The sequence below is a fragment of the Sinocyclocheilus rhinocerous genome, unplaced genomic scaffold (genome assembly GCF_001515625.1).
Source record: "Sinocyclocheilus rhinocerous isolate Xijiao unplaced genomic scaffold, SAMN03320098_v1.1 scaffold2736, whole genome shotgun sequence".
NCBI classification, from domain to species: Eukaryota; Metazoa; Chordata; class Actinopteri; order Cypriniformes; family Cyprinidae; genus Sinocyclocheilus; species Sinocyclocheilus rhinocerous.
In genome coordinates this window covers 49,523-63,423 of record NW_015653614.1, presented here as the reverse complement: position 1 = coordinate 63,423, position 13,901 = coordinate 49,523, and the positions used below count along the sequence as shown (strand labels likewise).

The following is a 13,901-nucleotide window of genomic DNA, read 5'->3' as shown; positions in this document are numbered from 1 at the left end:
TGTGTGTGTGTGTGTGTGTGTGTGTGTGTGTGTGTGTGTGTGTGTGTGTGCAGGTTTGACCAGCCGTTTGGAAACTCCAGCTGTAACAACACACACACGCCGTGTCGACATGGACGATGATTTCACAGACGGGTATTTATATCAATTCATAAACTACATTACTAAAAGGACATAATACATATGCATATGTTACAGAAATGTGATGCACACGTGTCAGTAAGTTCATTCATGTTAAAGATGACAACACGCCTCAGCAAACAGTAATGTAATGTGTGCTTTATGATCCTGTTCATAAACATCTTCATCAGCTGAACCTCTCAGAGCTCAAATAATGACTTGACTTTTAAGTGAATTGAACATGTTCACAGGTCTCTGATGTTGGTTAATGGTCACATGACATCCAGCTAAACTAATAAAATCAGTTTTATTTTGATTGGTTTACAATTATTTACTCATGACTAGACACCTAAATATAGAGACAGAGAGCTTGTGACATTTGTAACCTGGACTAATAATATACTGAACAACAGGTTGATATTTGAGTGGTTTGAGTAAGAAAGACTTGCTCCTACTTTCATTAGCTGTTACACACACACACACACTCGTTCACGTCTGTCTGTAGGTCCGTCCTGAGGAAGAGTGTGATTCACAGCAGACAGCAGTCGAGTCCGTTCTCTCAGAGCATCCAGTCTCATCTCAGCACGTGAGTGTGTTCATCTGCACTTCTGCTTCTTTCACATTATTCACGTGTACAGAACCATGTTTCCAAAATTCATAAAAACAACTGTATGCATCAGAGTATCAGAGTTAGGGACAGACAGATAAATTCAGGCATAATGAAACGCATGCAGGTGAACATGAGAGAGCAGCTTGTGCTAAAAACGCATGATACTGTGCGTTTGTGTGTGTGTGCGCGTGCTTGTGTGTGTGTGTGTGTGTGCGCGCGTGCTTGTGTGTGTGTGTGCTCAGACTCTCTCTGGGTCATGAGGATGCTTCAGAGGATGAGGAGCCAGAAATTGAAGATTACGATGATGAAGACTCTGAGCTGGGCATCGCTTTGGTGAGTTAAAGCCACTGCAGGCTCACTGAATGATCAGCACAAGCCTCTTCTTCATCCTCCTCCTCCTCCTCTGTCCTGCAGCCCTCCACACACGGCTCTGCCAGCTTCCTGGAGGATCTGTTCGAATGAAACCGGACCGGGACGCATGTTCACGTTTCACCAGTGGATCATTCTGGGATGTTTTGTTAATGCAGCTGTTTTAAGATCCCTGTAAAACGGTTCAGTTGAGTCATTAATGTCACCAGGTTGGTCTGAATAAGAGCATAAAAAAAACCTATTTGATTTGATGGTTAAAAATGATGTTGGTTTAAGTGTTAAAACAGTTTTGTTTATTATCTTTGTTAAAATAAATAATTTACATTTATTTCTGGCAAGTGTTTTTTTTTCTGTAAGATTTCAGATTTACTGCTAACACTTTTCACCATGATTTTACACAAAGCCACAGTGCAGGTGTTTGTTTTTTCTTCATATAATCGAACACAACCTGATCATCTGTCAGCAGACAATATACAGCACAATACACTATACCATGTAATATTACAATACAGTGTGCAGTGAAAGAAACGAGGCGTCATTAATGTCCGGCGGGAATCTCGCATATTCGTTTTTTGCACTTTCAGATGTTTGTTTTACATTATTATTTTTTATTATTAGATATATTGTATGATGTTCAGCGCGCGCTGCTGGAGACTCGAGCTCCGGATGTTTTCACTGTTCGCCGCTTTTGTCATGACATCATCAACCGAACTGTTTTGCCGCCGTTTCAAAGCTTAGATTTTATTGGTCAATCTGCCCACGTGACAAACTACGTTTGGAAGATTCTCGCGCCACAGGCAGAGCCCCGCCCTTGCGCACTCGGAGACGCGTTCTCATTGGTGCAAAGCGCCAGCAGACTCGCGCCAGTTTTTGCAGCTGCGCTCGAGAGTGTTGCATCTTCAGTCAGGAAACCGTTTCCTAGGTCAAATATTTACACGTTTACCTTAGAAACGCGACTTTTTCACACTTCTGCGATAAACATGGCACCAAAGGATTATATGGCGGAGAAGGGTAAGTTGGGAAATGAACTCTAGTTAAGAACTCTTCGCTCTGTTTCTGAGGCGATACGCATCAAAGTCTGATTAAATGAAAACACATGAATCATCATATTTGGTATCTGAACTGGAGCAGAAAGTTCGAGTGGAATCGATGTGACACACGTGCTGTTTTACTGCGACACGGCGTTTGTTGTGTTCCGTTACGCTTGTAGATGCGTTTCTAACTTAGTTTAGCTGTTGCTCGCGGGGGTTGCGCGCGCTTGTGCTACAGTGCCCGGATGGAGGCTCGGAACAAAGAGCGGAGAGCACGTGCTCGGTTTCAGACACACGCTCTTATTTTCAGTCAAAACTTTAACAAATCCGTCCAGAATCATGCGTGTGTTTATTCCGATCGGTCGGTACTGTAGTGGTTGTCGCTTTACAGCACCGTGTGAAAGTTTCGTCTGTACGTGTAGCGCTCCCGCTGATGATGCGCCTACGGTCGCGTTCTGACTGGACGGGACTACTTTATGAAGCGCGGAGGGATCGCGGAAGCGGCGCGGTTCCAGAGCCATGTGCTGCTTTGTTTACAAAAACAGCAGCCATCGAGTGGCGTTACACGCGCGTCATTTATAACGCGAAGGCAAATGTGCAGCGAGATGACGCGCGGTCGGAGCAGATGTCGGCTGTCACCGGGACACGGACTCGGGAGTCGCGATCAGGTTCGTCGACACTACATCAACTCGATGTTTTGCTCGAGTCGCTCCGAGGCTGCTTGGACACGGCGATCATTCGCGGAGTTTAACTCCATCTTCAGACGTTTATTTTCTGTTGAACAGCTACTAGTAATTGTGTGAAGTTGGACGCAGTGTCGGTTCGGCGCTTTTGTTTCGGCTTTCGCTCGTTTGTTTACGCTTCCTCCGCGCGCTCATCTGGACTCATCAGCTTTTCCTTCACTTAAACATTTACACGAGCCGTTCGACAGGTTTGTGTGTGATCGTGGTTTTTCTGCTGTGGCTGTGTTCCAGAGAAGTGCAAGCGCTTCCTGCAGGAGTTCTACAGCGAGGATGACTCCGGGAAGAAGGTGTTCAAATACGGCGCTCAGCTGGTGAGATCTGCAGCCTGCTCCGTTCCTGCAGCTTCGAGCTGGACTCCCGCTCACCTGTGTGTGTGTGTGTGTGTGTGTGTGTGCAGGTGTCCCTGGCGCACCGCGAGCAGGTGGCGCTGGTGCTGGATCTGGATGATGTGGCGGAGGAAGACCCTGAGCTGGTGGAGAGCGTGTGTGAGAACAGCAAGCGTTACACCGGACTGTTTGCGGATGCGGTTCACGAGCTGCTGCCGGAGTACAGAGAGCGAGAGGTGCTGCGTCTGACTGACATTATAGATCGCTTTATAGATCTATATGAACGTCAGAAAATTAATACGCCAACGGCTTGTGATGTGCAGAATGAAACTCTAGAAAATGATACTATAACAGGTCTATAATGACTTCAACCTGCAATAAGTATATTCAGCTTTATCCACATACGTTCACATAACGTGATATATGCTATATACCAAATCAAATTGTGATTGTCGCAAAATGTAAGCCGTTATCACGCAGCTCTTCATATATAGTTGAATATGTAAGTAGCTTTAAATGTCTAACTTTATTTGCCTACACAAAGGAGGCTCACATGAAGCGATAAACATTCACACAGCTGAAATTCACTGTATATCACTAACATTGCCTGCTGATCGATATATTCGTGTCTGAGCCATGCGTGTGTGTGTTTTGTAGGTGGTGGCGAAGGATGCCTTGGACGTTTATATCGAGCACCGGCTGATGATGGAGACCAGAGGTCGTGACCCCGCAGACACGCATGACCCCCGGAACCAGTATCCGTCTGAACTCATGCGCAGATTGTGAGTGACTCTCACACACACACACACACACTCTCTCACACACACACACACACACACACACACACTGGGGCTGGTTTGATTCACTAGCTCTTAGTTTGATTTGATTTGATTCATTTCGATATATATTAGGTGGTGTGTCAATTGTTCTTAAGGAAAAAAATCTCAATGTTGTAAACTACACTTTACTATAGTATTAAACATATTGCTATAATATTAAAGATTATATGAACAACTATATTCAGATAAGTCAATTGTCTTTTATGTTTAGATATTAGATCAACTGTCTCTAAATTTAAATTTGTCTCATATTTGATTAAATAAATGTGACTTTATTAAACATTTAAATTGATCATAAAGCCATTTTTAAATTGATTGATTTTGTTTTTATTCAGTTGTTTTGAAATAAACATTGAAATGGTGGTGTACAATTTGTTTCATGATTTATTGAAATATAATTGAATAATGACGACATCAGTAAAAATATAATGAATCAGAATCAGAATCAGAATGAGCTTTATTGCCAGGTATGTTTACACATACGAGGAATTTGTTTTCGTGACAGAAGCTTCCACAGTGTAACAGAATGACAGTGACAGAACAAAAAAACACAGATAATAAAAAAATAAAAATAGAACAAGTAAATAAGGAATAAAAATATATAAATCGACAATTGTATGTGCAGGTATATTACAATAGACAGTTTTTGTATGTACAGGTACTGTATATTATGTGCAAATTTGAGGTGTAGACTGAGTATGAGTGTTAGATAAATAAGTGTATGAGTGTATAAATGGTGTGTGTTCCACAGTTATTGTTAAGTGTTCAGAATATGTAATAAATGCATGTATTAGTGCATAAAAGGAACAAAACAAATGATTATTGGGTGGCAGGCGCACTACAAATAATGCTTAGTGAAGTTTTGTTCAACTGAAAACGGACTAAAAGATAAATCTTGGGATTGATTGAATGATTATTGAATTGATAGTCACATACACGCTCGTGTCCAGGTGTGTATTCAGTGTGTGACAGCCGTTATCGTGTTCCTGTCTGTCATACTGTACACACTCACTTGATGGTTTTGTAGTATATAACTGCATGAATCATGTGTTTTGTGTTTCTCAGTGAGGTTTATTTCCGTCCTCCGTCCACGCTGAAGCCCAAGGTGGTGCGTGACGTGAAGGCCGACAGCATCGGTCAGCTGGTGACCGTCAGGGGAATCGTCACCAGAGCCACGGAGGTCAAACCCATGATGGCTGTGGCCACGTACACCTGCGATCAGTGCGGAGCCGAGACCTACCAGCCGGTGCGCAGCTCATTAGTGCATACGTGTCTTTAAACGCTCACATGTGTGTGTGTGTGTGTGCTAACACGAGTCCTGTCCCTGCCACTGCTCAGATCGCCTCTCCGAGCTTCACGCCGCTCATCATGTGTCCCAGTCAGGAGTGCGTCACCAACAAGTCTGGAGGACGGCTGTACCTGCAGACACGCGGGTCAAAGTTCATCAAGTTCCAGGAGCTGCGCATTCAGGAGCATGTGAGTGTGTGAGAGCGTCACGTCTGTCTGGCTGAGTGTAGATCATGCAGAGTGTTGATTGTGTTATGTGTGTGTGCTCAGAGCGATCAGGTGCCGGTGGGAAACATCCCTCGCAGCATGACCATTTACGGACCTGACTAATCGATAATGAGAATCGTTGTTAATTATTTTCATTATAGATAATAATCGATTTTATTGATTAGTTGTTGCAGCCCTATATTACAATAATACTAAAGATTTTAATAAAAACTATAAAAGTCAGTTGCCTTTTATATTTAGATATAATGATCAACACTAAAGTTTTGAATTTGTCTCACGTTTAAAGTTTGCATCACTGATTCAGTTCTTGCTGCTATTGCTGTGAAGCTGCTTTGACACGGTTTATGTATAAAGTTTCATCAAAATAAATCTTACTTGACCATAAACGTTTAAATTGGACACAAGGCCAGTTATAATGAAGTTTTTCTTCATCATTTTGATTCTACTGAAATTTGTCTGGAAATAAACATGTTAACGGTGGCATACAAACTTTATTATTTAATGTATGTCTTCTTAAATCATTAAGACATCAGTCAAAATATAATATGTAATATAGTGCATGTATTGGTAGCAAAACACCAAACGAACTGTGATTATCGGATGGCAGGCGCGCTGCAAATAATGCTTTGTGAAGTCTGAAAACGGACTAAAAGACCAGTCTTGAGATTGATCATCAAAAATGAGAATGGGTTATGACTAATGGATATTGTCTCACACACACACACACACACACACACTGGTGTCCAGGTGAGTTCAGTGTGTGGCAGATGTTATCGTGTTTGTCATGCTGTACTCACTGGTTTATAATTGCATGAATCGTGTGTTTCTCAGTGAGGTTTATTTCCGTCCTCCGTCCACGCTGAAGCCCAAGGTGGTGCGTGACGTGAAGGCCGACAGCATCGGTCAGCTGGTGACCGTCAGGGGAATCGTCACCAGAGCCACGGAGGTCAAACCCATGATGACTGTGGCCACGTACACCTGCGATCAGTGCGGAGCCGAGACCTACCAGCCGGTGCGCAGCTCATTAGTGCATGCGTGTCTTTAAACGCTCACATGTGTGTGTGTGTGTGTGCTAACACGAGTCCTGTCCCTGCCACTGCTCAGATCGCCTCTCCGAGCTTCACGCCGCTCATCATGTGTCCCAGTCAGGAGTGCGTCACCAACAAGTCTGGAGGACGGCTGTACCTGCAGACACGCGGGTCAAAGTTCATCAAGTTCCAGGAGCTGCGCATTCAGGAGCATGTGAGTGTGTGAGAGCATCACGTCTGTCTGGCTGAGTGTAGATCATGCAGAGTGTTGATTGTGTTATGTGTGTGTGCTCAGAGCGATCAGGTGCCGGTGGGAAACATCCCTCGCAGCATGACCATTTACGCCCGCGGAGAGAACACGCGTGTGGCGCAGCCTGGAGATCACGTGGCTGTTTCTGGAATATTCCTTCCTCTGCTGCGCTCCGGATTCAGACAGGCTGTACAGGTGACACACTTTACACACATCACACACATCTCAACATCCTATCAACAAACAGTGGGCAGAACAAGTCCCTCTCTACATTTGTATCGCTGCGTCTCAATGTTCATACTATCCGTCCTAAATAGTATGTGAGATTAGAGTAAGTGTGTCCCAAAGCATAGTTTGTTGAAAAGAGTACGCCAAAACACTCTGTGCACTCTAATGGCTAATATTACCCACAATCCATTGCGCTTTGGTGAAGTATTTAGTTCAGAGCTACAAACATGAATAAAAAGCGTTAAAAAAAACTACAAACATGGCGGATGTGCGCGACAGGGTTTAGATAAAGGTTTTAGATAAAGGGGCTTGAGTTACTAATTATCAACATTTAAGCTGGTAAAAAATATCTATTTAATGTTATCTATTTTATATTTCATCTGCAACAACAATGTGAACTTTTATAAAGATCAGTTTGGCTATTAACTTTTAAATGCATTGTTATACAAAAAAATCTGAGCAGTTCTCTGCATGAAAGACCTGCGGCTAGCAGATCAACGTGCGACTTCTCTCTCTGATATTGTAGGAAGTTAAATGAAATGAAATGTGGATGTTAACTGTGACGAGATGTGACAGGATGCGTGTAATTATTAGTGCTGTGTTCAAAATATAGATACGGCGATGTATCGTCACAGAGATATCTCCACTTCAATATTCTATTCTCAGAAAAGTGTAATTCATCAACTGTTCATTTACGAAACGACGTCGCGCGCACTCAAAGCGAACTTACGCCAACACAGCGATGACGTCATATTTGCCGCGCGCACCTAAGCGAACTTTCGGACGCGTCGAGTATAACCCGACTTTAAACTCGCCTACAGGTTTTGCGAAATCGCCGACAAATGAAATCGTAGGGAGGAAAATCGGTGCTCGTTCACGCGAGTGACAATCACGCAGTGTGAATTATCAGTCAGTGTGAAAACCACGGTGACCCGACGACTTTGAAAATCGTGCAGTGTGAACTCGGCATAAGCGAACTTGCGGACGCGTCGAGTATAATCAGCCTTAAATCAGGCTTGAGCGTGTGTGCGTTAGATACAGGATAGTTTGTCCCAAAGCTTGCCTACTCTTCTACTACACACTCAAAAGTGTGCACTTTTTCTTCACAAAAAGAGTATGTCGTTTAAGGGTGTAGTACGAGTAAGCGAATTGGGCTGCAGCGTAAGACTATCTAAATGTATGGTCACATGACCTCGAGCTCTGTGTTTTACTGTGTTCAGATACGTCTGGTGTGTGTAGGGTTATTGATGTGTGTGTGTGTGTGTGTCAGGGTCTGCTGTCAGAGACGTATCTGGAGTGTCACTGCATCACTCTGATGAATAAGACTGAGGATGATGAGCTGGGAACTGAAGAGCTGAGTGATGAAGAGCTGCGTCAGATCACGGGTAACACGCTTCGTGTCTGTGTGGGGTTTATAAGGGTTGTGACGTGTCTCTGGACTCACGTGTGTGTGTGTGTGTGTGTATAGAGGAGGATTTCTACGAGAAACTGGCGGGCTCGATCGCTCCGGAGATTTACGGCCATGAGGACGTGAAGAAGGCGCTGCTGCTGCTGCTGGTGGGTGGAGTGGAGCAGGCGCCACGTGGGATGAAGATCAGGGGTGAGACGCGTCTGTCTGCTGCTGCTGATGCTGCATGAGAAGAAAACTAACTCAATTCAGCTCAACATTAACACTTGAATGACTGATGATATTATGAAATTATTAAACTCACATCAGACTCTTTGATAACCAGTTATTTTTCACTTAAGATCATCGTAAGAGTGTATATTCATTGACACTTTTTGAGAGTTGTTTCTGTCTTGGAGCAAAACTGGCCATTATCTAATTCCTAATTCTAAGTCCGAACATAAGATTTCACCTCTAACAACAATAACATTACTATTTTCATTCATACTGTTTGAGAATCACTTACATTCGCTTTGAACAAAACCGAGCAGCATTTAAATCTCTCAGTTGTGTGTTTGAGTCACTGCAGCACTGATATGTGTGCCAGAAAACACCATAAATACAACCGAGTTACATCTGAATCCAGAAGATCACTATGTATATCATCATATCGCACAATCCTCAACTTACTCTGTTAAAGCACTACAGCATTATAAATATGACAGTATGATTTTCTGTAAAGCAGCTTTGAAACCATGTGTCTGAAAAGAGCTTTACAAATACATTGGACTCGATAATAACTTTGACACTGATATAGAGCTGCATTGAATCAACACTGTACTGAGTAAGGACATTATTGCTGTACAGCAGAATTAGGATTTGTCTGATGTTTGTTTATTAATGTGAAGCTGTTGTGACAGTCTGTTGTATGAAGCGCTGTTTGACTGAATGCGTCTGTGTTTGTAGGGAACTTTAACATCTGTCTGATGGGAGATCCGGGTGTGGCCAAGTCTCAGCTGCTGTCCTACATCGACCGTCTCGCTCCTCGCAGTGAGTGTGGCCCGCAGCATCGCTCCTCCGTCCGCTAGCGTCGCACGGCTAACTCTGGCGCTCTGTTGCAGGTCAGTACACGACGGGCCGCGGTTCGTCCGGTGTGGGGCTGACGGCGGCGGTGATGCGTGACCCGGTCACGGGTGAGATGACGCTGGAGGGCGGCGCTCTGGTGCTGGCTGATCTGGGCGTGTGCTGCATCGACGAGTTCGATAAGATGGCCGACGCCGACCGCACGGCCATTCATGAGGTCATGGAGCAGCAGACCATCTCCATTGCCAAGGTACGGTGCGCTCCGCTCAAGCTGGGTGACCTCTGACCCCATCATCACGTGTTTGTGTGGTGTTTGTCTCAGGCCGGCATCATGACCTCTCTGAATGCGCGCTGCTCGATCCTGGCAGCGGCGAACCCAGCGTACGGCCGCTACAACCCTCGCAAAACCCTCGAGCAGAACATCCAGCTGCCGGCGGCGCTGCTGTCGCGCTTCGACCTGCTGTGGCTCATTCAGGACAAACCCGATGCAGACAACGACCTGCGTCTGGCGCAGCACATCACATACGTGCACCAGCACTGCAAGCAGCCGCCGACACACTTCAGCCCCATCCACATGCAACTCATGAGGTAAACACGCTAACAGCATTACACTAGCATGTCTGAGGCCACTGCTGTTCACACCTGGTATTATCATGAGGTGTTGACGGGACGCTGCAACCTCTAAACGGTACGATTGATAAAATGATTAATATTAAATATTAGACTAATATTATTGGTTAATATTATGGCACTGATGTTTAGCGCCGGGGGGGCAGTTAAAGTGCATGTCTCGAGCTCGTCTGTCTGCGCTCAGGGCGGCTCTGAACGAGACGGAACGGAGGGCAGAAAGTGAAGTATACCTGTGACTAAGAGCGATGCGGACGTCAGATGATTAAAACATTAAATTAATTTATCAGGTTATTTTAATTTTATTGTAATATATTTATTCAAATTATTTTGAATTTTGTTGCTGTTTTTGTATGCTTCGTTTAGCTCGTGTAAAACATCTAGCCTATAATTAGTTTGGCATTTTTTTGCACAATGAAATCTTTACTGTTTAAATTGTTCATTGAGCTGTTTTGAATGTAATTCAATTCGATGCCGGCTCAACATTGTGATGTCTGTCATCGTCTATCGGCCCAACCCTGCTTCGACCTGTGATTACAGAAAATCGTCTGTTGACAGGATATGTGTCTCTTTCCTGTGAACTCTTAGATTGTGCTTTAGTTTTTCTTTATTTTTCTGTTGTTTGACCTTTCTTTTGCCCACATTATAAAGCATGTGTCAGTATTTAAGTGTTCAGCACTGAAAACAGCTGTTTCACTGCATTCAGAGAAATCACAAACTATTAATGTTAAATATCCTGGACAACAGTGAAGGAATAAAGTAATTAAAAGGATAATATCATTGTTGATTATGCAAATTTTATTATGGAACAAATTCAATTTGAGCTATAAAGTTTTGTTGTGCTGTAATAGTGTCAGTGCAGCATGATCAGTGATTGTTTACACTGCAGATGTATTGTTCATGTGTTTGTGAACCCGATTGGATCACCTGATGTTCATTCATCTGTCTGTGGTTCTGTCAGGCGTTACATCAGTAAGTGTAAGCAGAAGCAGCCGGTGGTTCCTGAGGCTCTGTCGGATTACATCACAGCCGCGTATGTAGAGATGAGGAAAGAGGCACGAGTCAGTAAAGACACAACGTTCACCTCGGCCCGAACGCTGCTGTCCATCCTGCGCCAATTTGGACATTTTCACTTTGGGGTGTACTCACTTTTGTGGCCAGTGGTTTAGACATTAATGGCTGTGTGTTGAGTTATTTTGAGGGGACAGCAAATTTACACTGTTATACAAGCTGTACACTCACTACTTTACATTGTAGCAAAGTGTCATTTCTTCAGTGTTGTCACATGAAAAGATATAATAAAATATTTACAAAAATGTGAGGGGTGTACTCACTTCTGTGAGATACTGTATGTGCCAGAAAACACCATAAACACAACATCTGAATCCGGAAGATCACTATATATATATATATATCATCATATCGCCCAATCCTCAACTTACTCTGTTAAAGCACTACAGCATTATATATATAATATAATATAATGTTCCTGTGGCTTAGTGGTAGAGCATTGCGTTAGCAGCGCAAAAGGTCGTGGGTTCGATTCCCAGGGAATACACATACTGGTAAAAAATGTATAGCCTGAATGCACTGTAAGTCGCTTTGGATAAGTGTGCTATAAATATGACAGTATGATTTTCTGTAAAGCAGCTTTGAAACCATGTGTTTGAAAAGAGCTTTACAAATACATTGGACTCGATAATAACTTTGACACTGATATAGAGCTGCATTGAATCAACACTGTACTGAGTAAGGACATTGCTGTACAGCAGAATTAGGATTTGTCTGATGTTTATTAATGTGAAGCTGTTGTGACAGTCTGTTGTATGAAGCGCTGTTTGACTGAATGCGTCTGTGTTTGTAGGGAACATTAACATCTGTCTGATGGGAGATCCGGGTGTGGCCAAGTCTCAGCTGCTGTCCTACATCGACCGTCTCGCTCCTCGCAGTGAGTGTGGCCCGCAGCATCGCTCCTCCGTCCGCTAGCGTCCCGCGGCTAACTCTGGCGCTCTGTTGCAGGTCAGTACACGACGGGCCGCGGCTCGTCCGGTGTGGGGCTGACGGCGGCGGTGATGCGTGACCCGGTCACGGGTGAGATGACGCTGGAGGGCGGCGCTCTGGTGCTGGCTGATCTGGGCGTGTGCTGCATCGACGAGTTCGATAAGATGGCTGACGCCGACCGCACAGCCATCCATGAGGTCATGGAGCAGCAGACCATCTCCATTGCCAAGGTACGGTGCGCTCCGCTCAAGCTGGGTGACCTCTGACCCCATCATCACGTGTTTGTGTGGTGTTTGTCTCAGGCCGGCATCATGACCTCTCTGAATGCGCGCTGCTCGATCCTGGCAGCGGCGAACCCAGCGTACGGCCGCTACAACCCTCGCAAACCCCTCGAGCAGAACATCCAGCTGCCGGCGGCGCTGCTGTCGCGCTTCGACCTGCTGTGGCTCATTCAGGACAAACCCGATGCAGACAACGACCTGCGTCTGGCGCAGCACATCACATACGTGCACCAGCACTGCAAGCAGCCGCCGACACACTTCAGCCCCATCCACATGCAACTCATGAGGTAAACACGCTAACAGCATTACACTAGCATGTCTGAGGCCACTGCTGTTCACACCTGGTATTATCATGAGGTGTTGACGGGACGCTGCAACCTCTAAACGGTACGATTGATAAAATGATTAATATTAAATATTAGACTAATATTATTGGTTAATATTATGGCACTGATGTTTAGCGCCGGGGGGGCAGTTAAAGTGCATGTCTCGAGCTCGTCTGTCTGCGCTCAGGGCGGCTCTGAACGAGACGGAACGGAGGGCAGAAAGTGAAGTATACCTGTGACTAAGAGCGATGCGGACGTCAGATGATTAAAACATTAAATTAATTTATCAGGTTATTTTAATTTTATTGTAATATATTTATTCAAATTATTTTGAATTTTGTTGCTGTTTTTGTATGCTTCGTTTAGCTCGTGTAAAACATCTAGCCTATAATTAGTTTGGCATTTTTTTGCACAATGAAATCTTTACTGTTTAAATTGTTCATTGAGCTGTTTTGAATGTAATTCAATTCGATGCCGGCTCAACATTGTGATGTCTGTCATCGTCTATCGACCCAACCCTGCTTCGACCTGTGATTACAGAAAATCATCTGTTGACAGGATATGTGTCTCTTTCCTGTGAACTCTTAGATTGTGCTTTAGTTTTTCTTTATTTTTCTGTTGTATGACCTTTCTTTTGCCCACGTTATAAAGCATGTGTCGGTATTTAAGTGTTCAGCACTGAAAACAGCTGTTTCACTGCATTCAGAGAAATCACAAACTATTAATGTTAAATATCCTGGACAACAGTGAAGGAATAAAGTAATTAAAAGGATAATATCATTGTTGATGATGCAAATTTCAATTATGGAACAAATTCAATTTGAGCTATAAAGTTTTGTTGTGCTGTAATAGTGTCAGTGCAGCATGATCAGTGATCGTTTACACTGCAGATGTATTGTTCATGTGTTTGTGAACCCGATTGGATCACCTGATGTTCATTCATCTGTGTGGTTCTGTCAGGCGTTACATCAGTAAGTGTAAGCAGAAGCAGCCGGTGGTTCCTGAGGCTCTGTCGGATTACATCACAGCCGCGTATGTAGAGATGAGGAAAGAGGCACGAGTCAGTAAAGACACGACGTTCACCTCGGCCCGAACGCTGCTGTCCATCCTGCGCCTCTCCACTGCCCTGGTGAGACACAC

The 13,901-nt window shown here is 44.1% G+C and overlaps 2 protein-coding genes across 2 annotated transcripts in view; both read left to right on the top strand.

Annotated features, from left to right (window-relative positions):
* Positions 1–1,341, top strand: part of stag3 (STAG3 cohesin complex component) — a 15,957-nt gene extending 14,616 nt beyond the window's left edge. The window contains exons 22-25 of the mRNA XM_016522992.1: positions 54–132; positions 623–703; positions 970–1,060; positions 1,142–1,341. Of these exons, the coding sequence (XP_016378478.1) occupies positions 54–132; positions 623–703; positions 970–1,060; positions 1,142–1,189 (299 nt within the window). The 3' untranslated portion in view covers positions 1,190–1,341. The remainder of the gene's footprint in view (positions 1–53; positions 133–622; positions 704–969; positions 1,061–1,141) is intronic.
* A 561-nt stretch (positions 1,342–1,902) lies between these two features.
* Positions 1,903–13,901, top strand: part of mcm7 (minichromosome maintenance complex component 7) — a 14,797-nt gene continuing 2,798 nt past the window's right edge. The window contains exons 1-13 of the mRNA XM_016522991.1: positions 1,903–2,107; positions 3,102–3,181; positions 3,268–3,432; positions 3,854–3,978; positions 5,101–5,281; positions 5,374–5,511; positions 6,874–7,023; positions 8,327–8,441; positions 8,525–8,656; positions 12,018–12,101; positions 12,173–12,384; positions 12,457–12,722; positions 13,722–13,890. Of these exons, the coding sequence (XP_016378477.1) occupies positions 2,077–2,107; positions 3,102–3,181; positions 3,268–3,432; positions 3,854–3,978; positions 5,101–5,281; positions 5,374–5,511; positions 6,874–7,023; positions 8,327–8,441; positions 8,525–8,656; positions 12,018–12,101; positions 12,173–12,384; positions 12,457–12,722; positions 13,722–13,890 (1,848 nt within the window). The 5' untranslated portion in view covers positions 1,903–2,076. The remainder of the gene's footprint in view (positions 2,108–3,101; positions 3,182–3,267; positions 3,433–3,853; positions 3,979–5,100; positions 5,282–5,373; positions 5,512–6,873; positions 7,024–8,326; positions 8,442–8,524; positions 8,657–12,017; positions 12,102–12,172; positions 12,385–12,456; positions 12,723–13,721; positions 13,891–13,901) is intronic.